Here is a 26,343-nt window from a genome sequence, read left to right as displayed (position 1 = left end):
GATTTTGAGCCCACTGGCGGCTTGCTACGGTACTGCAGCGGATGTTGTTCTGCCTTTATCCTAGATCAGTCTTTTCCATCACTCACCTTTTCCCACTGCTAAAGCTACTATGCCTCCCTGATCCAGACCCTGATGTTGATACCAGTCCCTGCCCCTCTATCTTACGGCGATGTTGTTCTGCCTTCATCCTATCCTGTGTTTTTTATCAGTCTTCTCCATCACTCACCTTTTCCCACTGCTCAGGCTACTATGCCTCCCTGATCCAGAGCCTGATGTAGAGCCCAGTCCCTGCCCCTCTATCTTACAGAGATGTTGTTCTGCCTTCATCCTATTCTGTGTTTTTTCTTATCAGTCTTCTCCATCACTCACCTTTTCCCACTGCTCAGGCTACTATGCCTCCCTGATCCAGATCCTGATGTAGACCCCAGTCCCTGCCCCTCTATCTTACGGCGATGTTGTTCTGCCTTCATCCTGTGTGTTTTTATCAGTCTTCTCCATCACTCACCTTTTCCCACTGCTCAGGCTACTATGCCTCCCTGATCCAGACCCTGATGTTGATACCAGTCCCTGCCCCTCTATCTTACGGCGATGTTGTTCTGCCTTCATCCTATCCTGTGTTTTCTTTATCAGTCTTCTCCATCACTCACCTTTTCCCACTGCTAAGGCTACTATGCCTCCCTGATCCAGAGCCTGATGTTGAGCCCAGTCCCTGCCCCTCTATTTTACGGAGATGTTGTTCTGCCTTCATCCTAGTGACACTCACCTTTTCCCACTACTAAGGCTACTATGCCTCCCTGATCCTAAGCTGGATGTACATTGTGTAGACCTCAGTACTGTCCTTCTATCTTACGGAGATGTTCTGCCTCCATCCTATCCTGTGTTTTTTTATCAGTCTTCTCCATCACTCACCTTTTCCCACTGCTCAGGCTACTATGCCTCCCTGATCCTGAGCTGGATGTAGACCCCAGTCCCTGCCCCTCTATCTTGCGGAGATGCTGTTCTGCCTTCATCCTGGCCTGCATGTGTGCCGTGGCCTGCTGGACCCTCATCTGGGTAAACTCCTGGATCTTCAGCATCTGCTGGCGGTGACGGTTCCCTGTCATGTGGGCCTCGTAGTTCTGGTAAGAAAAAACGAAGGTTCAACATTAGCTTGCAAAATGTCCTGGTCTTCGTCTCCCTAACAAGAAGAAATCAGAGATTTCAGGCGTCTGCAGTGAAATAATTGGACATTTGTGGTATTTTGAAATAACTGGAATTACATCATATGATCATAAATCTTTTGAATTACACCATAGAATGGATTGTGTCAGTCATAAGATTGTATGATGTACAGTGCTGCGGTATTACACTATGTTTCATGTTTCATACCATGTTTCATACAGTACACATTTCTGGCAACCTCATACCATGTTCTACCACCCAGAGCAAACCTGTACCTGAACATTATGTAATTAAAAAGTGTTAAACACTCTTCATGACCATGTTGCATAGTATCTCACAGTATTTCTTGAAGCCTAGATGGTTAGACAATGTCACTCACAGCATTGATTTATAATTGGAAAAATTGCAGGAAAGGTAGAATACAGCTTTTTAAACATGTTGCTGTGGACAATATTATCAAATGTGACTTTGTGTTCTTTAATCAAAAAGACTCTTCCAATGAAAGTAAGGAAGAAGAAAAGGAGCTACTAATATGCATTACATGCTTGTAATGGATGGCAGTTGCCATTTTTAATTAGTAATTTCTGAATGTGGCCTTTTGGAACTTGTCTCAAATACTTGTCTCTGAAACTGGGTACAATGTCCCTGAACCTGGCAAACCTATTAACAAATGGTTCCGGAGACCACGCCAGTTGGTTCCTGTGTGGATTTTGAACTCTCCCACCTGACTAAACAGCCCTGACCACAAAGCTAACACCAGGAGTGGACACTCCAAACCACATACATCATGTCTGACCAGAACAAAGGCAGCCTCTGTCAGTATCAATCATGTTCATTGGATGGAATCTTAAAGCTAGAGGGGACAACGTGTGTGTGTGTGGGGGGGGGGGGGGTCTGGCAATGCTTAACAGTAAATTTAGGAGTGGCAATAATGCAGTAAATTCTGACAGGCTGGCAACACTTAATTTTATGTAGACTTGTATAAAGCTTTGGAAGCGACTTCTTTGGAATGTTCTTTTGAAGGCAAGATCTGACCCAAAACTAGGACGCTAAGTTATGATTTTTTGGTAATCTGGCAATTTGAATAATTTTTCAAAATGCTTAACAATGAATTCAGGATAAGAGATAAAGTATGCTAAATTGGAATGAAAGTGAACTGCCAGTACTCTTCACAAAGAATTTAATGTTGAAAGTAAAGTGGCTGGCTATGATTATACAGTGAATTAAAATGTTTCACTATTCCTCATGGAAAAAGGTTCTGTAAGTATACTGAATTACAATGGACTTCTCAAGGCTTGTTCTAAGACTCTCATGATCTTCAGGCTTGTTCTAGCCTCTGGTAGACTACAGCATTCCTCCAAGACAGTTTCCTTCACCAGGCTAAACAGATAAGACCAGCCTTTGACTTTTCCTTCTGGTTACAATTTCCTCCATGCAACACAAGACGTCTTAAGATCCCGACATGTAGAACATCAAGGTTAAAGTTGCTGACACATGCCAAGAGCAGTCTGGCATGTCCTGACAGTTCCTCTTACAAGAAATCAGAGATGTCAGACTTCAGTATCTTGCATATATGTGTTTTAGGTATCAGTGAAATGTACTGGAACTTATAATACTGTATAGTATGATCATGGCGTAATACCCGATTGAATTACATCATGATAGTTTGATGTAACTTAGTTTCGGAGGAATGTGATGATACTGAAAATTTGGCCTGTCAACTCCTGCATCACGATTTTAAACATGACCTTCTTGGAGCACGGACTGGGTCTGACAACTTAATCCTTCAAGGGTAAAGTGACTCGGCCAATGTCAGAAGAGGCACACAAGTGCGTGTGTACCTTTCAAGCAGACATGTTCATCCAGGCTTTGCGGCATGTCCGTAGCAAGGCCAGGTTCTGAACCAGGTCAACTCGTGTCATTCAAAACGGTAACACAGATCCCAAGCTAAGGCCACACCAATTTAATTTCTTGGTTAACGGATTTTTCTAGGAAAATAATGGAGCGGGCGGGCGAAAAAAAAACAAAAAAAAAACAGGCCTAGACATCCTATTATGGCCCAAAATGGTACGATAGGAGCTATGAAGTCAACACACCAGGCAGGTTCAAAATTTAAGCAATGAATTTTGAACTTTTAATGATACCACTGCATTGAAAGATGGAATGACTGTAACAAGTAATAAGAAAAGGACTGTTTTCAACTGTTCAGGGAAAAATATGAGCATTTTGCAGTTGATTCTGAATTTTTATTTTTATTTGCAAATCAGAAAAAAATTAAGCGGCGAATCCGTTAACCAAGAAATTAAATTTGTGTGGCCTAAGAGGAAATGTTAAGAATCCCTATAGTTATCTGAAGAAGTGTGTGTGTACCTTTCATGCGGACATGTTCAGCCAGGCTTTGCGGCATGTCCGTAGCAAGGCCAGGTTCTGAACCAGGTCAACTTGTGTCATTCAAAACGGTAACACAGATCCCAAGTCAAGAGGAAATATTACAAACCCCTACAGAAGTAGTACAGTTATCAGGAGAGGCACACAAGTGCGTGTGTACCTTTCATGCGGACATGTTCAGCCAGGCTTTGCGGCATGTCTGTAGCAAGGCCAGGTTCTGAACCAGGTCAACTTGTGTCATTCAAAACGGTAACACAGATCCCAAGTCAAGAGGAAATATTACAAACCCCTACAGAAGTAGTACAGTTATCACTATCAGGAGAGGCACACAAGTGTGTGTGTACCTTTCATGCGGACATGTTCAGTCAGGCTTTGCGGCATGTCCGTAGCAAGGCCAGGTTCTGAACCAGGTCAACTCGTGTCATTCAAAACGGTAACACAGATCCCAAGTCAAGAGGATATGTTACAAATCCCTACAGTTATCTGGATGCTGATCTAATGTACGATGACATGTGAGGGGTAGCAAATGAGGATTAACTACTTGTTCTGGGTTCTATGTTTTCAAGTGGATGTGATTTTGGCTGGCTCTTTCGTCTTCTGACCCAGACCTCTGGACACTCTGAGAACTTGCCAGTGTTTATGTTTGCCTTATACATGTATTTTAGTATACACTGTATATGTCACAGCTTGATGGCATAATAATGTGCTTAGCTCAGGTTTTATCTAGGTACAGTGTTAGTCTCATATGAACACTTTTGTCCTTTTGTTTAACCTATAGCACACCAACGAAAGTAGTCCTTTGGCTATTTTCTATTGGTTAGGCAGCTCTGTTAGGCAGAAGGGAGAAGATTAAAGTAGAAAAACTTTAACCTCTAATCATGAATCTTCTCCCTGCTGCCTTACCCTATTACCAATACAAATTTATAGCCAAACAGCTACCTTAGCAGGTTGAAGGTTAAGTTAACAGCAAGGCCTCCTAAAGTTGTTCAACTTTTCTCTTCAAGGAATGAAGTTAATCATATGCTGACTGGTTCTTAGATTCTGCTTTTCCTTCTTATTGAGTTACTTAGAGGTTGAAAGCTCAGCTCACATTCCCTGTTTGTAACCTCGTTAGCAAGGATTTCTTCATTAGTAACTCAGTCAGTCAGGGGATTATGGGATTGCCTCACTTCTACTTCCCTTTGAAGTCAAACTACAGTTTAAGTTGGTTTGAATGCTCAGTTAGGTTAAATAAATGTTACAACAACTACTGTTAAGAAAATTGAATAAAACACCAACAAAGAAAGGGGGACTGTACATATAAATCTGCGTTGCACTTAACAGTAATCCAAGCATTAGTTACATGTATATTCCTGTTATTTCCGAAGACTGAAAATCCCCTACTCAGAAAATTGCAAATTCCTACTTTTGTAAGTCTCGATCCTACATGTATGTTCAATATTGGTCTTCATGTGATGGCTTAAACTGTGCTTTCTACATGTACATTCCTTTTAGTTAGACTTCTTTGTTCCAAAACAACCTAATGCTAACGCTAACGCTAACTCTAACCCTAACCCTAACCAATAACCCTGGCCCACCCTATGTTTGGACATGAAAGGAACATAGGGATGTTAGGGATTAAATGTTAATGCTAGCCCCATGTCTTACCCTAAGGTTGTAGCACTTGGCGTTGCAGGCATAACAAATGTAGATCTTCTGTTGTTCAGGGCTCTGGAACAGAAGAAGTAAGAGGCATTACAATATCGAAGAGGAGAACCACTCCTTGAGCACTTTAAAAAAACTCAACACACTTATTGAAAAGAGTTATTACGGGGTCCATCTTGATGTTAGTGGATCAAACTTAATAGTCTTGTCTAAACAGCTTGTACTGACTGTACAAAACTGTTGTATTACGTCTAAGGCCACAGCAAGTAATTTTTATGGATGACATCAGCGCACGCATTAATTTTCGCCTGATTTTGGAAAAAAAAAAACAAGAAATTTTGTTTGTTGCCATGCCGGAATGTGGATGTCCAAAGAGGAGAGGAAACAAGACAAGGCTCTGATTTAATGTTTTGTTTCTTACTTTGATGCAGTGATATGTGATGCTTGCTGTGTATATGTGATATTCCCACTGAAACAAAACCATTTGTACAATAATTGAGTCAAAATCTAAAAATGTAGGAACCTTGTTTTTTTTCGCCCGCTCGCATTAGATTTGGAGTCTGCGGAGGATGTCATACATAAAATTTACTTGCTGTGGCCTTACTATACAAAACTGTTGTTTTACGGCTAAAGATGCTTTTCCGGTTATGCAAAAGAAACAAACACCTGTTGTCCTGGCCTGTCATCGTTGACTGTCCTGCCCTCCCCACCCTGCTGAATGGTCACCTGGATGTCACTTGCAGGCACCTGGACAAAACACAGAGGACAACTTGAGCACCTTGCAAAATACCTGTAGTGTTAGGTCATTGAAAAGGCAGAATACTAGTACTTGATTATATGCAAAAAAGGCCAAAAAGAAGAATTGATGATAGAGCTTCAATTTACCTTCCTTTGTCTTTTATGTAAAGTGCATGCAACACCTGCATGTAATATATCCTCAAAGTGTCACAATACATGTAGCGAGCTTTAAAAAATGAGACTAAATATCTTATAAAAGTTTGCGATTACAATCAAGAAAATTGACTATAGCTAAGTGGCTAAATAATGATTCTAGGCCACAAGACAAAACGTTTGGGGAACCAAAGGAAAAGACTGAGGTGAATGAACTGTGTATATAGGCCTGGAAAACTGATGAAAGATAAAAGACAACTGTCGACCATCTGGAGTGACCAGTGCCAAGAATTTAAGATTGGCACCTCTAATTCTAAACAAGTCACATGTTTTAAAGCAGTTTACTGAGTCAACCAGAACAGCAAAGGTTTTCAGGGGAAACATGTAGAATCGGCTATATGGGGACCTGCAAGCCCTTTTCCATAGAGGGTAATTGGCCGTTTTAATTCTACGTAGAGCGTAGATGGACGATTGGTGCATTTTGTGTAGAGCGTATTCGCCGTTTTAATCCTACGTAATGTGTTGTAGCCACTTGGAATTTATTGTAAAGCGTAATCGAGAGGCTTCCGAATTCAGCGTAGAGCGTTGTCGGGATCCCTCTTTGCAGGCCCTCCTATATCAGTCTCTAGTATTGTACAATGTTGAATTTGCTCTACAAAATATCTTTATTTTTCAAAGATATTTAGTTGATAACAAATGAAATGTCCAAACAAAATAGAAATCCAAGCAGCCAAGACATTTTGCAGACAGAACATACATGTTAACAACTTCACACGATCGTTTAAAGCCAGTGTCAGAAGTGACCCCAGGCAGTACAACAGTTAACAGGTGGTAATGTCGAGAACTGCATGTATGTGGTTTAGACCCTGGAGTACTCATTATACCAATTAAGATAGCTCAGTCAGTGTGTCAAGTTGGCACTTATCTCCCTGTACAATGTCTGGTATGTAGGGTTGGGGGAGGGTTGGAGATATTAGAAAGAACCCAGATTAAAGACTTCCCTCTCAAAGCAGAGTGAGTAGAGGGCTGGAAATACAATCTGCATAATTTTATGGATGTTAATGCAGGTAAAATTGGAGCTGTGCAGGTACAAGTTGTATTTGGACTGTCTATGTACCGATACATTTAGGCATACATTACTTTTGGTTGCTGCATAGACTCTTGCCACCTATGATAGTGTAAAAGAAATGAATTGGCAATGGTTTCTCAACAGTTGTTAGTATGATCACTACTTCCTAAATTCTGAGTGGTGCAGGTAAAATTTATCTGGTACAGGTAATTTTCAATTTTATTTCGAAACAGACTATTTCAAGCCCTACACTGTACAATGTCTGGTATGTAGGGTTGGAGGAGGATTGGGAATTTTTAATGGAACCCAGGTTAAAGATTTCCCTCTCAAATACAGAGGGGATTAGCCTGGGTGTCAGACTGTTTCAAGGGCCTACACAGGCAAACATGCCCCCAAGGAAATTATACCACAGCCGCCCTCAGTTAGGCCTTGATACGGGCACACTGGCTAACTCTGGGCCAGGATCTGGCTCAAGTAACGGTAATTTAGATGGGCGGGGCGCAATGCTTCTGGCCACCAAAGGCAACCAGCTAATGGCCTTATATCTAGTCTGGCTCCCAGGGTAAGAAACTCACACCTAGGAGAGGTACAATGTAGGCCCCATGGAGGCCTTCTCGACTGCCTGGTTGATGATGTGAAGCTGTACTTCCATCAGAATGTCCAGACGGCGCCCTACATGCTGAAATGGCTGCGGGAACAGGCAGCAGACAAGGCACGATGGAACGGAACTTTTAAGACTAACGATGTCACACACTGATTTGGTGTGCCAATGACAGTTTAATACCAGTTAGAACTGTATTCATTTGTCACCAAGAACAGTATATTATTATTATATATATCCCAGGGTAATACTGCGCCTTGTGTGTTATGGGTCTGGCGTCCAGGCTAAGTCTAAGAGCGAGTACAAAATGTACATCTGCCCACAAGGTAACCAGGTCAGGTCTGCTGTGCATCAGTCTCAGTTTATACGGGACATTTCACATCACAGGGACATGGGCCAAGCCATGTGGCACCATTCTGTCTCAACATGCAGGCTCTTTAAAAACTTGTCCACAACTTAGAGACAGGGTGATTTATCTCTCATTGGACTATTCCATTCAAGCAGTCGGTAAGATTTCTTCCGACTACTTAAATGATTTCTCTTTTGTTTCAACGTCCTTAAATATGAATGTGTTGAACTTCAAATTCTATTTCTATTTTTTTTCCGTATAGTTGGTAATGTTTGCCAACTACCGTCATAATACATTTTTTGTGCGATGAAATTCAACTCAACTCCTTGGGAGTAATGGCAAAGTGTGCCGCACAGGGATATCAAACTTGGAGATTCAAGGACGAATATAAAAAAGAAATGAGGGGAGTACTGTAACAATTGGATTCATACCACTAACTGACCCACTCCAAATCCAATGGACCTTTTGGTATAGTGGTTAGTGCATTGGGTTCTGAAGCTGGCACCCCGGGTCCAATTCCTAGGCACCAGAGTTTTTCATGTTTCTACTTTTCCTTACTGTTTTATCTTCTGGAGACTGAATGGCTGACTTCTATTCTGCTGTAAAGTACTAAAACATTGATGGACTTGTTTAGAATTAGAGGTGCTAATTTATGTTGTATCCATCCATGTTTGAACACACAAAACATATTTGCAGAAATTCCACATGTCTGTCTTGTGTTTACCCGATTAGTGGCGAGTATGGCACAACGGTCAGAGTGTTGGACTCGGAACCAATAAGTCCCGGGTTCGATACTCACCGTGGCCCGACGTTATGCCCTTGGGAAAGGCACTTTACACGACTTCCCCACCTGTACGGTGGAGTGACGCCCACCGAGCCTAGTCTTAGGCTAATCTGTCTAACTGTGTGCCAAAAATATGCTACAGATTTGGTGCATCAATGTGTCAACATCAGCACATTTGCCACCGAGAGCCGTTAAATTTTTTTTTTACCTGATCAGGATTGCTGACATCATCATCATCAGGTGTGGGTTCGGATGGATCGTACGCGGTGGTGTCTACTCGGGACTTCTTCACCTCAGGACCATCATCCTCCTCTCTCCTCCCCTCATCGCTCCGCTGGTCAGACTCCGGCGTCCGGCGGTCGCGGCTCCAGCTCCTCTCGCTGTTCCCACTCCAACCACGGTCCCCGCCGCTTGGATAGCGACTCCTCTGCTGGGATAGGAAAGGAATAACATAAATATCAAGAAGATATACATTTTTGTCATCTTTGTATGTTGATCTGAAATGACAGGCTCTGGGTAGTAAGATGTTTGTTTGTTTGTTTAGGATCTCCATTAGTGTGAATTTCACACTACTCTTCCTTGAGTCCTAGTGAATAATCAGACAATTATTTGGACCATCGCACACCGGGGCATGGCCCCTACTCTTTTTCGAAAGGTGTGGTGGGATCTTTAATGTGCATGGGGTGTGGCTCTCCCAAAACACGGGACCTCCATTTAACGTCCTATCCGATGGACGTCCCTAGCCGAAGCTAGGTACTCATTTCCACCTGAGTAAAGTGAGGAAAGTCGTGTAAAGTAAAGATGTGGTATGGAGGTATCAGGAATGTGTACTGTGTAATCCTGTACATGTACATGCACGGTACATGTATGTACAGGTTTAATCTCACTGTCTGATTTCCTAAGGACCAGACCAATTTCACTTGTCTTTTCTCAAAATTTTTTAAACATATGATGTGGAACTTAAAAGTCAACATGAAATTGTCTTAGAGGAATGTCCATACGAAGAGTTTATATGGTCAGACTCATGTTTTGACTGATTTTAATTTCTAGTAATAATATCAGAGAAGGAAGAAAATAAATTTAAGTGTGGCCCAATATCAACTTACAATATGTAGCATTGAAAAAAAAAGCTCCCAATAAATGGTAGCTTTTGTCACTACCATATATCGCAATTAAATGCAAAGTGTGTCAGTTTCTGGTCTGTTTCATAGTGTTTGTTTGTTTGTTCATTTGAGCACTCAAATTGGCCTGCTTTTCATTTAGTTCATGAGGTCAGGGTCAGATGTATTTTTAGACAAATATATTATCACAAGATACATGAACAAATCCAAGCATACAGTGACTGTTGTAGGACCCGTACATTGCCTGAATGCATGGATGAATGTCGATACTGTACGTATGTGGGTTTTACAAATCCGTGAGACCAAGCGAATAGCAGTAATAGCCGAGAGAACCCCGTGCTTACAGAGGACTTCCACCCAGCATGGTCAGGATTAACCCAGAATGTGTGCCTGACTGCATGTAGCTATGCACCCTGAGTGATTCAGTTTCATACAGTAGCTCAGAGTTGACCCAAGAGCCAGCCGTATGATAAACAGTTTATATGACCTCCAGATGACCTGATAACCAGAGGGATGGTTAGGATGTCTGGTGTCCTGCACTGGTATCCAGTCTGGGACTGTTATCTTGTCTGTTGGACACTTTCAGGATAAAGCTAGATACACAATAGACATGTACATGTATGTACAAAAGACTTTGAAGTCATGAGTGGAACAGCAACTTAATGAAAGAACAGCATGCCCGTAGCCAGGATTTTGAATGGGGGGGTTCTTCCCACTGCTTGAGGGGACCCGCGAGTGCCGAAGGCGTGAGTTTTTAGGGGGCCCCCGGAAAATTTTGAAAAATGAACCTTCTGAAATGCCATTTCCTGCATTTTTGAGAGGATTTCAGAGAAAAAAATCAGAGATAACCTCCCTGGCTACGGGCATGGAAAATGTGTCTTTGATAATGATTCATTTTAGTGGAACAAGAAAGCAGAGACTTTATACTTCCAGGAAGTGTCTTGGGTTTTCGTGAATGTATTGAGACTGTATTGTATCATCATGGGGTAATACCCGATTGAATTACATCATAGAATGGATTATCACTTGATTGTACAACAGAACTTTCTCTATGGTTTATGTTTCACACTATGATTACGCTTTACGATAAATTCCAAGTGGCTACAATGCATTACGTAGAATTAAAACGGCGGATTACGCTCTATGGAAAAGGGCTTGCAGGACCCCTATGATAGCATTTTCGCTTGAGGACAATTGGAGGAGGGCCTGCAAGCCCTTTTTCGTAAGGTGTAATCAGGCCGTTTTAGACTTCGTAATTCGTAGGCAGCCTCCACAAAAATCAACTTAATTCGTAATTGGACATTAGCCGCAAATCGTAAAGTCGTAATCAGCTCTGAGACTTTAGCGTAATTCGTAATATGCGGCGAAAATTTTGCGTAATTCGTAATCACTACCCCCCCTTGCAGGCCCTCTTGGAGCCAGTGTGTAAAGGTTCATGAGGTGCAAACATTCATTAGACAAGATACAAGTAGTCTACTTTGAGTGGGTTAGACTGATTTTAACAGTTTCACATGTTCTTTCTTAACTTAGAACAGACATTTCCTTTCAAGATATGCAGAGGTAAATCTTGAGAGAAAAACTAGGTCAATCTCATCTATTAAGGAGCCCCAAGAAATGTTCTTGTCAGGTCATCTTGGTAAATAAATGTCTTCACAGTAAGCCAAGACAGATGATGAGGATTCAAGTAGACACAGCTGTTTACCCTGACACTTTTCTCAGTTCTTCTGAGGGGGCCTGCATGGGGGGTCCCGACAACGCTCTACGCTAAATTTTGAGATCCGGCTACATGTTACGCTACAGTAGCGATTACGCTTTACAATAAATTTCAAGTGGCTACAACGCATTTATTATACGTAGCATTAAAACTCGGAATACGCTCTATGCAAAACGCGCCAATTACGCTCTACGTTGAATTAGAGTGGTCCGTCTACGCTGTACGTAGAATTAAAACGACCGATTACGCTCTACATAAAAAGGGCATGTGGACCCCCTTCTGAGTGTGAAGGAAATTAGGGATTGAGATGCTTGAGCTTGACTTTAAGAGATTGCTAAAGTAATTGGAGAGATGAAGCCAAATTTTACAGATATTGTGGCAGTGTTCTAGCCAGGCTGAATTTTTTCCATCACCTCAATTTGGTTTGACGTAACTTTACTGTGGCAAAAAAATCGTAGGATTTGGAGGGGGGGATTACATATGTTCCCCCGGGAAAATTGTGAAATCTTAACGCTCTGATAATTTTGAAAGCAAATTTTGCTTGTAGACCAAACTTAGTTTATTGTCAATTTGTCATATTAATAAATCTTTGTTTCCCTATCTTTACACACCTATTTTTGCCTGTCAAAAATAGAGGATTCTGCAAAATTTTTGTCTGTCATGAGCGGCAAAATTCCATCAAATGTTGGAAAGATAGACGCTGCTGAGTAAGCTATACAGGCTTACTGAAGTGTGCCTTGCAGCTACCTTTGCTATGCCACCTGTTGATGTAATGAATTGTTAATGTCACAGGGTCAGGCTAATGGCAGGCAGAGGTGGAGACGGTAATAAATTCTCCCTGTCCCAGATTACTCCACACCAGCTGGGTTACACATCAATCAGTACACACTTTCATCAGGTGTTCCTGGTGGGAATTGCCACCTGCATACGCAGGTTAGGCCACAGCAAGTAAATTTCATGGATGACATCCTCTGCAGACTCCAAACCTAATGCGAGCTGGCAAAAAAAAAAACAAGGCGGGCCCCAAAAAACAAGGTTCCTACATTTCAAAATTTTGACTCAATCATTGTACAAATGGTTTTGATTCAGTGGGAACATCACATATACACAGCCAACATCACATATCACTGCATCAAAGAAAGAAACAAAACTTTTAATTTAAATCAGAGCCTTTTCTTGTCTCCTTCATAGTTATCTGCCATCCACCTTCCGGCATGGCAACAGACATCTTTGCCCATTTTCGGCATGTTGACCAATGTCAGAAGGCAACAAATTTTTTTCCCCCCAAATCAGGCGAAAATTAATGCGCGCGCTGATGTCATCCATAAAAATAACTTGTTGTGGCCTTAGTGCAGGTAAAACTGGAGCTGTGCAGGTATTTCTGATGTCTACCTGCATCTAACCTGAACTGGTCCATGTACTGGGTATATGCAGGTTAGTGCAGGTAAAACTGGAGCTGTGCAGGTATTTCTGATGTCTACCTGCATCTAACCTGAACTGGTCCTTGTACTGGGTATATGCAGGTTAGTGCAGGTTAAATTGGAGCTGTGCAGGTATTTCTGATGTCTACCTGCACCTAACCTGTACTGGTCCATGTACTGGGTATGTGCAGGTTAGTGCAGGTAAAACTGGAGCTGTGCAGGTATTTCTGATGTCTACCTGCACCTAACCTGCACTGGTCCATGTACTGGGTATGTGCAGGTTAGTGCAGGTAAAACTGGAGCTGTGCAGGTATTTCTGATGTCTACCTGCACCTAACCTGCACTGGTCCATGTACTGGGTATATGCAGGTTAGTGCAGGTTAAATTGGAGCTGTGCAGGTATTTCTGATGCCTACCTGCACCTAACCTGCACTGGCCATATACCTTTTGCACATCGAAGTAGCCATTTGGCTATCAATTCTCCAGTACTTACAGAGTTAGGCAGCAGGAATAGGGTTTAAAAATATGCTTGTTACCTGATACCGCTATTCAATACTAACATCTTGGCAACATTACTACTTATTATATACTACATGCACATAATGCATTCCTGGACAGGATTTAAGGTAACCTTAGATTGAAGGTATTAGGTAGTCCTTATATTAAAACTTGTATTTTAGTTGTAACCCAAGTTGGAAGTGCCCCAAATCTACAGTCTACACGTGTCTGGAATCAGATTCACATGGGGGAAGACTCCCAGAGAGAGGAAGGCACAAAATCCTGTTTTGGCAGCAACAAACTTGAAGTAAAATTCATAAAAGTCACTGGCAGTATATTTAACATCAATGCAATACATGTATGTATCGTTTATCAGCATTGTAAATTTATATGTATATGAGAATACATTAAAAAATTGTAAAGATTATCCTAAAAATGGATATTTTCTGCCATGATGATAACGTGCCTCTGTGTCTTCTATCAGTAGTATAGCTTGAATGTGTAGATAATACTAAATTACATTGCAGTTTCTGTGCAATTAACTTGAACTTGGAATATCTTAATACTGGCCAACTTACATGTAAGACCAAAGGTCTGAGACAAGATTTGTATCTTGGCTCAGAATCTCCATGGATAACCTTTAACCTAGTGTTTTGAGATTTTTTTCAACCTTTATTTCACCTTGAAAATGTACAGTACACTTGTGTAGCAATACAACTCTTCGGCCTATACCGTTTTTCAAGAGGTCAAGGGGAGGTAGGTCAGGGGTCTTCGCAAATTCTTCCGTTCAGTTACAATCAGTCGTATCATTACAATATAAATATATACAAAGTATACAAAAAACCAAACACTATCTCGGTTCGTATAACTCATCAGTATCAAGCATCCAAATTTCAGTTCACAAATTTAGTCATTCTAATTTCTAACTTGTGACTTGACGCAGCCGGTTTTTAAAAGCTGCAACTGACGTGGCCGTTCTTAGCTCAGTTGATAAGTTATTCCACAGTACTGAGCCTGAGTAGTTTTTACATGTATCTGTTTTCTGTGACAAGAAAAAACACCTAACTACTTCTTAATGATGTTGAGAGAAGAGAATACAATGCTAAAAGATAATTTGCACCTCAAATATTACTTTACTTGTTTTCATCTAAGATTAATAAATGTCTATCTAATACAAGGGATAGGTATTTTTTTTCAGTAACTTGGCACATAATACCAATTTATCTGTTCTCTGCCAAGAAAAACTACTTGTTAATGATGTTGAAAGAAAAGAGCGTGTGCTGAAATACATGTATATTTTGGCACATCAAGTAATATTACAGTGTAATGAAGACCAGAGCAGACTGAACTGACATATGGTATTGGCATTGCTTTCTTGGAAACCATACTGTGGTCATATCCGGGAAGTACCATGTAGATAGAAACATATGATTGTTATTCTACCTCCCCATCACTTTTGTGCCAAAATTGTTACGTAAGGACTTTCCAGGGGTATTCTTGGACAAGGACAATATATGGCACAGATGTCAGGGAGTAAGGTGAAGTTGCTTTACTGCACCTGTAACTTTTCGAGGATGTGTATCAGTTGTCTAGGAAAGAAATATCATTACAATCTCCTATGCTCTAGTATTTACTGTTTTATAATGATATTAAAAGTGAGGAGAATGACTACTTAAACGTGAACTAATGTAAGAGGGACTGCACATGCTTTTTTTCCAAAAGGGATAATTAAGAAGCCACAGTACATGTATGTTGATTCACTGTTTATTATAGTTGGTCTAATTCAACATTGATTGAGCATCATCGGTAAATTATTTGTGAATTGTAATTAATTCTACATAGCATGCCAAAATGATCGTAATAGCAACAAATTTTTCTAGCTCCCTTTTTTGCACCAGCTGGTACCTTGCTTCCTTGCCTTGTATAAAGAAGACTTTTCTTACGCTAGTTTTCTGTACAACTGCAGGAACAACAGTATATGATATCTTTATCAGTACCACAAGGGACATTTATCTTGTAGGATTGGCTTGCACTGTTAGTGACACCTACGTGCCCTCACCCCCCTCCCCCTCAATCAAACACAGAATGTCTGACAGAAATTTCTCTGATGATAGTCTCAAGTGTGTATCCTTTTGCAAGGCAACATGCTAATCATAGAATTAACTTCTTTCTTAACAGACTTCTTATTTCAGGTGGTTACCATCTAAAAGTAAATTGCTGATAGAAGTAAAACATATCCTAGCTTCCTTGACGTATACAGTATATGTAAAGGTGGCTTATATTGTATAACTTGTGCACACCATTATTAGAGTATCCTTGGATGGCTAGACTGTACTACATGTATGTCTATAACATACTGTACCCATGTATACTGCTGCAGTACCACACAAAGCTGCTAGATTACCCATAATTGACCTTGACCATTATTGTACCAACCCCAACCTACCTACCAAGTACCAAGTACCATAACCCTAGTTATCATCAGTTTTAAAAATCGCCAACTCCTAATAGTATGCATTTGTTATTGTATCTTGTAGTAACACATAACCTTCTCAACGGAGGTAATGACCAGAAAATTTGACTTTGAAAATCCAGGTTTACTGCCCAGAAATTGCTTCTAGTGCCTTTAATATAGAGAACTGGGTTGTTTGTCACAATTCCATTTATTTAATCTTCATTTCTGAGTTCCTTGTTTCTTGCAATCATCCCTTGAAGTAAGCAAGGCCTTTTAACAGTTAACCTTCATTATTTTGTAACTCTGATAATATGAACCACATCAGGACTTGTCCTAGGAGTATAGCACACTGTCTGGCACGACACATTAGCTTGATGAAAGGTCAAGTTCGAGCAAGATTTGAAATTGGCTTCAAAGGAAGAAGATAGCATCTTCTGTGAAATTGGCATCTGTTTTTGGCTGTGGAACCAATTAACATCAGGAGAAAGGCCACATCTTACCATGTTATCTTTTCATTCCAGAATGATCTTTATTCCTGGTATTTTGCCAGGGAGCGGTCCTGATGTTGACTTGTAGAGGGGCTTGATGATTTTGTGCTCAGAAGAGTCGCCTGGTTTGAGTTAGAAGTTCATCAGCATTCCAGACATGTTTTGTTGGTCCCCACATTTTAATGCCAAGTTCATTTCTCCTGGATTTCATTTGATTCAGCCTCAAGGAAGCTCCAAAGGTCAACGACCTCTTCTTCTGGGCTCTCTATGTAGTAAATGATGATTCTGGAATCAAACCTTTGTTTTCACAAAACCAAATTAAGCTTGTTATATCTCCACATATTTTCAAACACAGAATTTCTGGACAGCTATTTTCCTTTTTCTCTTTCAGTTTTTAACTTGTTGATAGAATTCCATTTTTAATTTACATTTACATAACTGTCTTAGCGAAATGGTCAGAGTGGTTTGCTCAGAACCAACAGGTCCCAGGTTCGATCCCCAGTTACATGCCCAGATGTTTTGCCCTTGGGAAAGGCACTATCCACAACTTTCGTCCTTGTAGGATGGAGTGGTGCCCACCAGGCCTCTTGACTTTTGAAAAATGAACCTTCTGAAATAGCATTTCCTGCATTTTTTTTAGAGGATTTCAAAGAAAAAATCAGAGATAACTTTTTTCAATGACAAAGTGAGCCGTTTTTCTACAATTCCAGCCTCACTGGTGACACAAATCAGTCCATCTTTTAAAGAAAAATCTTGGACCTTTAGATAAAACGTGGACCAAAAAGTGGACCTTTGAGTCTTGTGGGGGGTTTGTCCGAACCCCCCCCCCCGGCTACGGGCATGCTCCTGACCTGTAGCTTGTTGCATTTCCACCAGTCTGTTCTCCTTTAGGACAGATGTGGTGTAATTGAAGATGGCTCTAATGAACCACTTGTGGTGGAGGTTGTGATGAGCCATGTAACAGGGCCAGGCAGATGATTGACAGGACAGTTACCATGGTAACAGGCGAGACAGCCAGTCCACCAGGCATGCTTGTCAGTTTCAACCTTGGTTGCATTTGGAGTAGTCAAAACTACCAAAAAGACAATTAAGGGGACCAATTATATCCAGTCTATGTGGACAAGTCACAAGAGACAGAATTCTTAATGCTTGTGTCATTTATGGAAAAAATTATAGAAGGGACCACCTAAAAGTGGTCACCTTGGCCAGGTAGCGCTTTAGCTTATGTTATGTAGAGGTGGTCTGTAGTACAGGTTCGACCGTATTTGAAAGGGAAAATTTGAACAGAATTATAAACATTTACAACAATTTATTTTCAAACAGTAAATAAAGATTAGTACCAGTCAACTCGACAATACTCGATTTGACAGGCTCTGAGTCCTTCCGACATTGTTTCCGCAACTTGAGTACGGATGTGCGTCACGGTTTTGAATTTTGGAAAAACTTGTTTTTGTTGAAACACTCCCGTGTTGGCAGGTATTTTGATGAGGTGGAACCTCAAGTCTCAACCCCTGCCCTGAGCCATTTGTGTAGTTTTTCTCTTAGGGATTAAAACATGTGCTGCTATTATGCCAAATCCCCAGTCATACATGCTTGTCCCTATTTGCCCCCCAAAGAGGGTAGGACCTCAACACCTTGTGCTTCAAATTGTTTAGTTCTGGGCCACATTCAAGGACAGCTGTAGAAGCCTTTGTACATGGAAACAATTGCTTCTGCATGTTAGGGTTTCCAGGGCTCAAAATACCTATTTCTGCATACCTGCACTGGCATTAAAAAATCAACCTGTATCAGACAAATTTTACCTGTATTAAATGTCCAGAAGATAGGAAGCGTTCAACATCCAAAAAAACTGTTCAGAAACTATTACCATTATTTCTTTTTATACTTCAAAGGTAGCAACAGTCAATGCAGCAAATGAAAATCCACATTCACCTGTACATGTACATGTATATGTAAACCCAGTACATGGATATGTGCTGGTAGACGTCAGAAATACCCGCACAGCTCCAATTTTACTATTGACACACTGCAATTCTATGTCAATCTCTGTCAGTCAGTCTCAGAAGACTATATGACTTATGTCAATATGTCCCTACATACATGTACATGTTTTTGAATTTGCACGTTACACATTGCAAACCACCAAACTTGTCAGTCAACCAGTTAAAAAATTCTAGGCTGCCATGCACTCCCAGTGTGCTAAACAAGGATTTATTCTGTGGAAAGATTTGTCTGGACTGTGCATCAACGAAAGGAAGCAGGGCGGACCTAGGGCGGAAGTCGTAAAGCCCATGTGGAAAACATATTATACAAGCCCGTCATCGCAGTACAAAATGTACTTACAAGGTTGTGTAATGTCCTTCCTGTGGGTATGCACTAACAATGAAATTTGATGGTCTGGAAAAGTGCTGTGGCCCTGATTTACAATGTAGGTGGCATAAAAAGTAGGCCAAAAATTTCCTATCCAAGATAGAAAAGAAAACAATGTTACAATATAATAGTGTGACCTCAAAGACTTAGCTGAATGGGAAATTCGATGTCAGCATTTTTGTGGTCATGAAAATTTGTGTCAAGGCAGCAGTAAAAACGGTGATTGGTTTTATTGCATATTTTTCTATTACAGTAGAAGCCGCTTATTTGAAAAGCCAATTTGTCAGCACATTTTTTTCAAATACCCGGCCTTTCCGATTAAGAGACTCTGAGGCTCAAACTCTCGGCCTTCATTGAAACTATGGGGGTGGGGGGTGGACAGGGCATCGAACACATAACGACACAAAGAATACAAACACGAGTCACATTTACGCATTAAAAACAGTGAACTTTATTGAGATCGGTAAATTTGCTTTTAATTTTTTCGTTGACGTACACACGTATTTTTTCGTTTTTTCCAAGACTGGAAGAACGCCGCGATACGTTAGACATCATGTGCTATCGGCAGGCTCTACTCGAACGAATAAACAAATTATGCTACGTTTGCTACGTACAAAACAAGCAACGAATACATGCACAATCATCAGCCTGTACGTACTTTTACATCACGAAAGTAGCAAAAAATAAAGTTTGATTAACGGAAAACTTCAATCAAGTAGCGTACAGACAAAAATGCAGACGATCGTCATGAAAGCAGTCGATAGCACAATTCACAAAGGATCGCTTCGATCGCTTAATTTTCAGAAACTCCGGCTAGCACACGAAAATTATCGTAACGAATGCAACAATAAACTGTTCATTTCAATGTTAATGACTTTTTAGCTCACGATGTCCGTAGGTTACATGGAAATTTGCGATAGTTGACGGGGATCTCTCGCATTAGCGTTCAGGGAAGTAAACAAAGATGGCGGACGCGGCGTGGGTAGCAGTATCCCATCATCCCATGCGGTGTTTTTTCGCGGCACATTTGGCGTGTTGAAGCGGCGATAGCGCCGTGTCGCAGTCGAAATAAACTCAAAATAATGGCGCAGTACACAAGTAGAGACATGGTTTTGATGATTAAAAAATGAGTTGTATGAGAAATTAAACGTTCTTGGAATAAACAGGCTAAAAGAACACAAAAGCATGCCGCATTTGGCGGCTATGAACCGGCTCGCGCTTCTCATTACGTAGTGCCGATGTGCGCCCGACCGCTCGATCAACGTAAATTTCGGCCTCCTTTGTGGTTCAAAACAGACAACTTCGTCCCTTTTGGCGGCTTGATGTCTTGATATAAGAAATTTTCCGCCGATTTTGGTGATTTGTTTGGCATGTTTTTGGTTGAAAATGTGTTGCAACTTGACAATTTTTTTTTTCAAATAGCCGGCATTGGCTTTTCAAATAAGGGGCGTGATAAACAATGGTGTCAATGGGAAACGGTTTGGGTTTTCACAATTCTTTTCAATTAGCAGACTTTTTCTTATAAGCGTTTTGCAATTAACTGGCTGCCACTGTAATAGTAATTCATGATTTATGATGACACATTTTACGATAAATGATTGGGTGCTACTGTATGCCTGCTACATCATGTATGTGTATATACAATGCAGCCTTTTATTTTTTTCATAAAAAAAAAGGTACCAGCCTTGGTGTTGCAGACATCTATCCCACAAGGTATATGGTTGTGTGAACTTGTGTCAGTCTGGGATCAAATAAGAAACAGGTCTCTTCTTAGACCTGGCAGGTAGCCAAGGACAAAACAAAGAAATACTTTTTCATAGGTCAAGATTTTCGTCTTTTCCTTCATGATGTGGCAGTAAAGGCAAAATTTTTTAAAGGCAAAGAATTTAGACTTCCAGGAATATGTGCAATTCTCAGCTTCCTGAACTCCCCCCATGTCTACCCCTACTTCTTGCTGGCTCCTGACCAGATTCGGAGACATTTAAACTAGTCATTTTGCTTGACAACCTTCCCGCACCCACTTGCTGTCAACCTACTCTGTCTGGACAGATACACAAAGTTGAAACCCACAGCTCAGCCACCCAAAACAATACTACATACACAGAAGTATAGGTACATGTAAGTATAGATAAGTAAACCTATGGGGTTCTTTGCATTCCTCTGTTCTCTTTCTTATTTTTGGAAGAAGAAAGGAAAAAATTGACCATCCCTGGATAAAATTAAAGGCTGCAAAGGTCACAATATTAACATGCTGTGTTAATACTACAGGCTTACCATACCATTACTGAGCCATATGGGAAGTCTAGGAATGTGTATTGAAACGTGTATCTGTAACTACATGTTTTCTTCTCTAGATAATGATGAACCTTTTGTACACAGTTAAACACAGATGGGATAGCACTGCCCACCATTGTGATGTTAAAGGTCTTGTTCACGCCTCATTGTTCATCTAACAGTGCGTGAAAACTGCAATTTTCTGGAAGATTCCAAGTAGCCTTTAAAAGCTTCTTGAAGATCCCAAACCCTCAGCTATTGCTCAAATTCTCTCTTTTGAACACTGCAGTCAGATATTAAAAAATGATCGCTTCAGTTCTGATTTATATACAACTAAGACTTTCAGTAGAAGGACTGTTAGTTACAGATTCTCTAAATTGAGGTTCAAATTTCATATGTGCGTGTGCCAAGAGAGACTGTGTTTTTCTTGGTAACTAAAATACACGTCTCTACTACACTCTCACTTGATGAAGTTGGAAGTTTTAGAATTAAGGTAGTAACTTAAGAAGATACACCAGAAGGGTTGGGTTTAAGCAGGTAAATTGCTCTGACCAAAGGTCCAGTTAGGCTTGATAAGCTGTGTCATGTAGACGGTTAAGAGACTTGTGGGCACAAAGTGAGGTTAAGGTATCATACCGCCAGGACAGGCCTCCGACCAGAGTTCAAGCCTACTCTCCATGTTACATTGATTACATTCTAATACTTTTCCCAGCTGTTTTCAATGCTGGAAGGTTTTAGACTTAATGCAGGAAAGGTTTGAGCTAAGACCGATCCATACCTTTTGAACTCTCTGTCAAGTTTAGTAGAGCAGCAAATCACAGATCAATAGTTCTTAAATAGCAAAAGACATTGGTGGTCAGGTGTATTATTGTGTAAGTATAAGGGATTTAATTGTTAGGGATGGGTGACATACAATCTCCCAATGGAGTGATGTATCCAGAAAATCTTGTATCCAGAACCGTGCTTTATCCAGAACCAATGCTCAGTCGTCATGGTTCTGGATGATTCCCTCATATCCAGAACTGTACCTGGAGCAAATCTATGTTCTTGGATACACAGAGAGTATCCAGAACTGTGCCAGATCCCTAACACATTCAGGCATATAGAACTGGATAGGCAGTGCTATTAGGCATGGTTCTGGATACAAGAGGGAGGCCCATTTCACCACCAATAAAAAAATGGTTGCACTTTTGAACACCACTATCTCAGCACAGATACATGTAGGAAGGATGCATCAGACGTGGCATACCCCACGTCAAAGCTGTATCCAATTTCGCAAGCCGCCACATATCATACATGTCTCAGTTTATGTTATACATACATATAAATAGGGAAAATATGTGGCCCAATTACGGAAGGTATTTTACCCTCCGGTCACTAGACAGTGGTGCAGAACTTGTTGGTTTCAAACTCAAATACATAGGTCACTATAATGTTAAAAGTTTGTAAGAAAAGTTTAAGTCCTCCCAACCCCAATTGGTGAATAGAGCAGCACCCATCTCTTATTCTATAGCCCTTGGGCCACACTATTGTGCAGTCACTACAATACTGGGGGGCAAGTTCAGTGGTGGTGGTATGTATTTAGTACAGTTATACCAAGAAGTTGCTTATACCAATACTCCTTCCCAAAAGATGACAATGTTACAGTAGCAGAGAAGGCAGTTTTTTTAATGTCTTTGGTATGACTCGGCCGGGAATCGAACTCACAACCTACCAAACACAAGGCAAACACTCTACCTACTTGGGCATTGATTGTACCAGTTGTGGTCTCCAGTCAAATTCAGAAAAGTTCTGCCTAACACAAGGACACAGTTTTCTTTAAATAGAGTCACACAGAACAGATGCTAGAATTTCTCTTTGAAGTGATAATCCTCCTCTATGTTATTTGAAGAAGAAAGTAATAAATTTCCATTCTTGAATCCTAGTCCATGTGACGCGATTGTAAGAAGGCAAGGTCAGTGTCTATTTTCGCATCCCTCCATGTGGTGGGGTCAACATGGGGTTCACCATTTGCCCTTTTTATTACCAGGTCAAATACCCTTTTCTCAAGGTCATTTTCAAAAGTATGAACTCTGTGTGTAAAAGTACGAACCACTTGTGGGTCTTTGTCTATGGTAGATGTAGCGATGGTAGGTACATATTGTAGGCATTTGTACAAAGGGAGGCCATTCAGAAGTTTGGCCTGCACACAGCAATATAGCGATATGAAAGCGTTTAACATAGATGTAGAACATAATATAAATTGTACTTAGTTTTAAAAATTGGGTACTAGAAGCAATGCAGTTTGGTCATGTTGCATTGTGAAGATCAATATTGAATTATACAAATATATTGCAATGGACCCCTACTCTTTTTGAGAAGTGTAGGTGGATCTTAAATACACGTATGCTCAAGGTGTTGCTCTCCTTTAACGGGGGGATGCAGCTAGCTTTGCATGCCTTTTTGTAAAGCGTAATCGGGCCTTTTTAGTCTTCTTAATCCGTAGGCAGACGCCCAAAATCACATCACCGTAATGCATAATCAGTACATTAGCCATAATGCAAAATTGTTAGAATAAGCTCTGAGAATTTAACGAAATTCATAATCGGCGGCGAAAATTTTGCCTAGTTCTTAATTACCTCCCCCCCCCATGCAGGCCCTCTTCCAAGAGGACATTCGTACTGTAACTGAAACTAATTTATTGTGCTCATTTTCACCTGAGTTCAATGAGGAAATAGGTGCCATCTTTTCAATGTAAAGATTTCCACCAAATATCAGCAAGGAACTTTTTTGCATACAAAAGCCACTGCTGTACAATATGATATAAAATCTGTGTTAATCACATCAATAAGGCTGACCCTGGGGACCAGTGGGGGAGACCTCCCGGGGGTCAAAGGTGACTTCCTGTCCGCCCAGGTGTCCGCGGGGATGTGGGGGATGAAAGGTGTAACCCCTGGGGGGTGGGGGGGGAGGGGTGGGGTAATTGATTCCTCAGTGACAGGAAACAGCATGGAAGAAGACTGGTATGTGGAAATGAAGCAAGACATCAAGAACCATGTGTAGATGGGGGAGAGTCTGCTTTAGACTGTGGTGATGGTAGACTGTTGCGTGATGCTTCATGGAAAAAACAACACTTGACCGTTTTCCTTGTTAGACAAGTTAACCAACATGAAATGGTTAACGGACATGAGACTGTTTAACCAGCACGTGACTGTTTAACTAACATGTAACTGTTTAATCGACACGCAACTGTTTAACTGACATGCAACCGTTTAACCGACATGTAACTGTTTAACCGACATGCGACTGTTTAACCGACACGCGACTGTTTAACTGACATGTAACTGTTTAAGTGACACGCGACTGTTTAACTGACATGCAAGTTTGACCGACATGCGTCTGTTTAACCAACACGGGACTGTTTAACCATCACGCGGCTGTTTAACCGACATGCGACTGTTTAGCCGGTATGCGCCTGTTTAACCAACACGGGACTGTTCAACCGACATGTGACTGTTGAACTGACATGCGATGGTTTAACCAACATGCAACTGTTTAAGTTCAACCGAAATGCAACTGTTTAGCTGACATGCGCCTGTTTAGCCAACATACGTCTGTCACTTTAACCAACATGCGACTGTTGAACTGACATGTGACGGTTTAACCAACATGTTTTTTACGTTTGCCGCCATGCGGCGGCAAACGTAAACATACGAAAACAATGCTTCCATCAACCCTTCGTTGGGTGAACATTTTCGTTTGGGTGTTGCATTCAATGTTTATCTATTATGTTTGCACTTTTTATTGTGGGATGGACCTACCAGATCACATAAACGCAATTCTTATATGACAAAGTTATCAAAAATTAGACTTGAATTGTCTAAAAAATAATTAATCTGTACTACTGTATGCCCAAAGTGATTCTCAGAAGATTATAAAAATTGACATAATGGCCTTGATGAATGAATCGCATAAATTATGTTAATGTTGATGACAAGTAAAACATTGGGTGTTGCATTCAATGTTTATCTATTATGTTTGCATTTTTTATTGTGGGATGGACCTACCAGATCACATAAACGCAATTCTTATATGACAAAGTTATCAAAAATTAGACTTGAATTGTCTAAAAAATAATTAATCTGTACTACTGTATGCCCAAAGTGATTCTCAGAAGATTATAAAAATTGACATAATGGCCTTGATGAATGAATCGCATAAATTATGTTAATGTAGATGACAAGTAAAACATTTGCGCTCGCGCAACGTCTGTAATTAGTGGACAAATATTCCAACAACGATGTTTTAATTGTGGTCCACTACATTGTTGCTAAGTTTCCACACTAAAGAAACTTTTAAAGTACCCTTTTGCCGAAATATACGCCCTTGGCTGTGAAGAGAGAGAGTATCCGGCCCACCGCCATATTTACTAACCGGAAGATGTACTATTTCACTACATCGCTAGATGTCGCTGTTCATGTTGCTCTTGGAAGCCCCCGGATGTACTAGAGGGCATGTATGGGGGTGATAGTGATTACGGATTACGCAAAATTTTCGCCACCGATTACGAATTAAGTAAAATTCTCAGAGATATTAAAACTTTATGCATTAAGGCTAATATAATATTACGAATTTCATTGATTTGGAGGGCGACTGCCAACGGATTACGAAGACTTAAATGGTCCGATTACGCCTCAGGAAAAAGGGCATGCAGGCTCCTACAACGAGCATTCCAGCTCTCAGGTACGTACCGTGCCTCAGTATTTACGCCATATAATTAAAAAAAATATCAGCAATGTTATGAGTATTAGTCATAGAGTTACAGGAAAATAGTATAGCTAAAAGTACCATGGGCAAGGGTGATCAATCTAATTGTGCTTTGACGCGCTGTTTAACAATATTTAGTAGTCAAACTGACTGCCCCCCTCCTCTTTGGATTTACAAATGCGTCTAACAATCTCTTTTCGGTATGATCAAATTATGCAAGGCTAAGTTTCTCGCTTTAATATTAAAATTAATTACCGGCAGATGCTTGCCAATCTTAAAGTTTGTTCTCTGGAGTGTTTCTACCGTATCGCCTTAATATTTTGTATTGTTGCTATAAAATTTATTTATTTTCTTTCTTACAAATTTTCG

General features: G+C 40.7%; 1 protein-coding gene across 1 annotated transcript in view; it reads right to left on the bottom strand.

Moving 5' to 3' along the window:
• Positions 1-26,343, bottom strand: part of LOC109482291 (RNA-binding protein 20-like) — a 44,099-nt gene that overhangs the window by 13,352 nt on the left and 4,404 nt on the right. The window contains exons 2-5 of the mRNA XM_019784977.1: positions 9,096-9,317; positions 5,860-5,940; positions 5,197-5,259; positions 910-1,118 (exon numbers count right to left, since the gene is read on the bottom strand). Coding sequence (XP_019640536.1) covers positions 910-1,118; positions 5,197-5,259; positions 5,860-5,940; positions 9,096-9,317 — 575 coding nt within the window. The remainder of the gene's footprint in view (positions 1-909; positions 1,119-5,196; positions 5,260-5,859; positions 5,941-9,095; positions 9,318-26,343) is intronic.

Source organism: Branchiostoma belcheri, unplaced genomic scaffold, assembly GCF_001625305.1.
Source record: "Branchiostoma belcheri isolate BF01 breed outbred unplaced genomic scaffold, Haploidv18h27 scaffold6, whole genome shotgun sequence".
In the NCBI taxonomy this organism is placed as follows: domain Eukaryota; kingdom Metazoa; phylum Chordata; class Leptocardii; order Amphioxiformes; family Branchiostomatidae; genus Branchiostoma; species Branchiostoma belcheri.
Note: the sequence above shows the minus strand (reverse complement) of the source record. Positions and strands in the feature narration are given on the sequence as shown.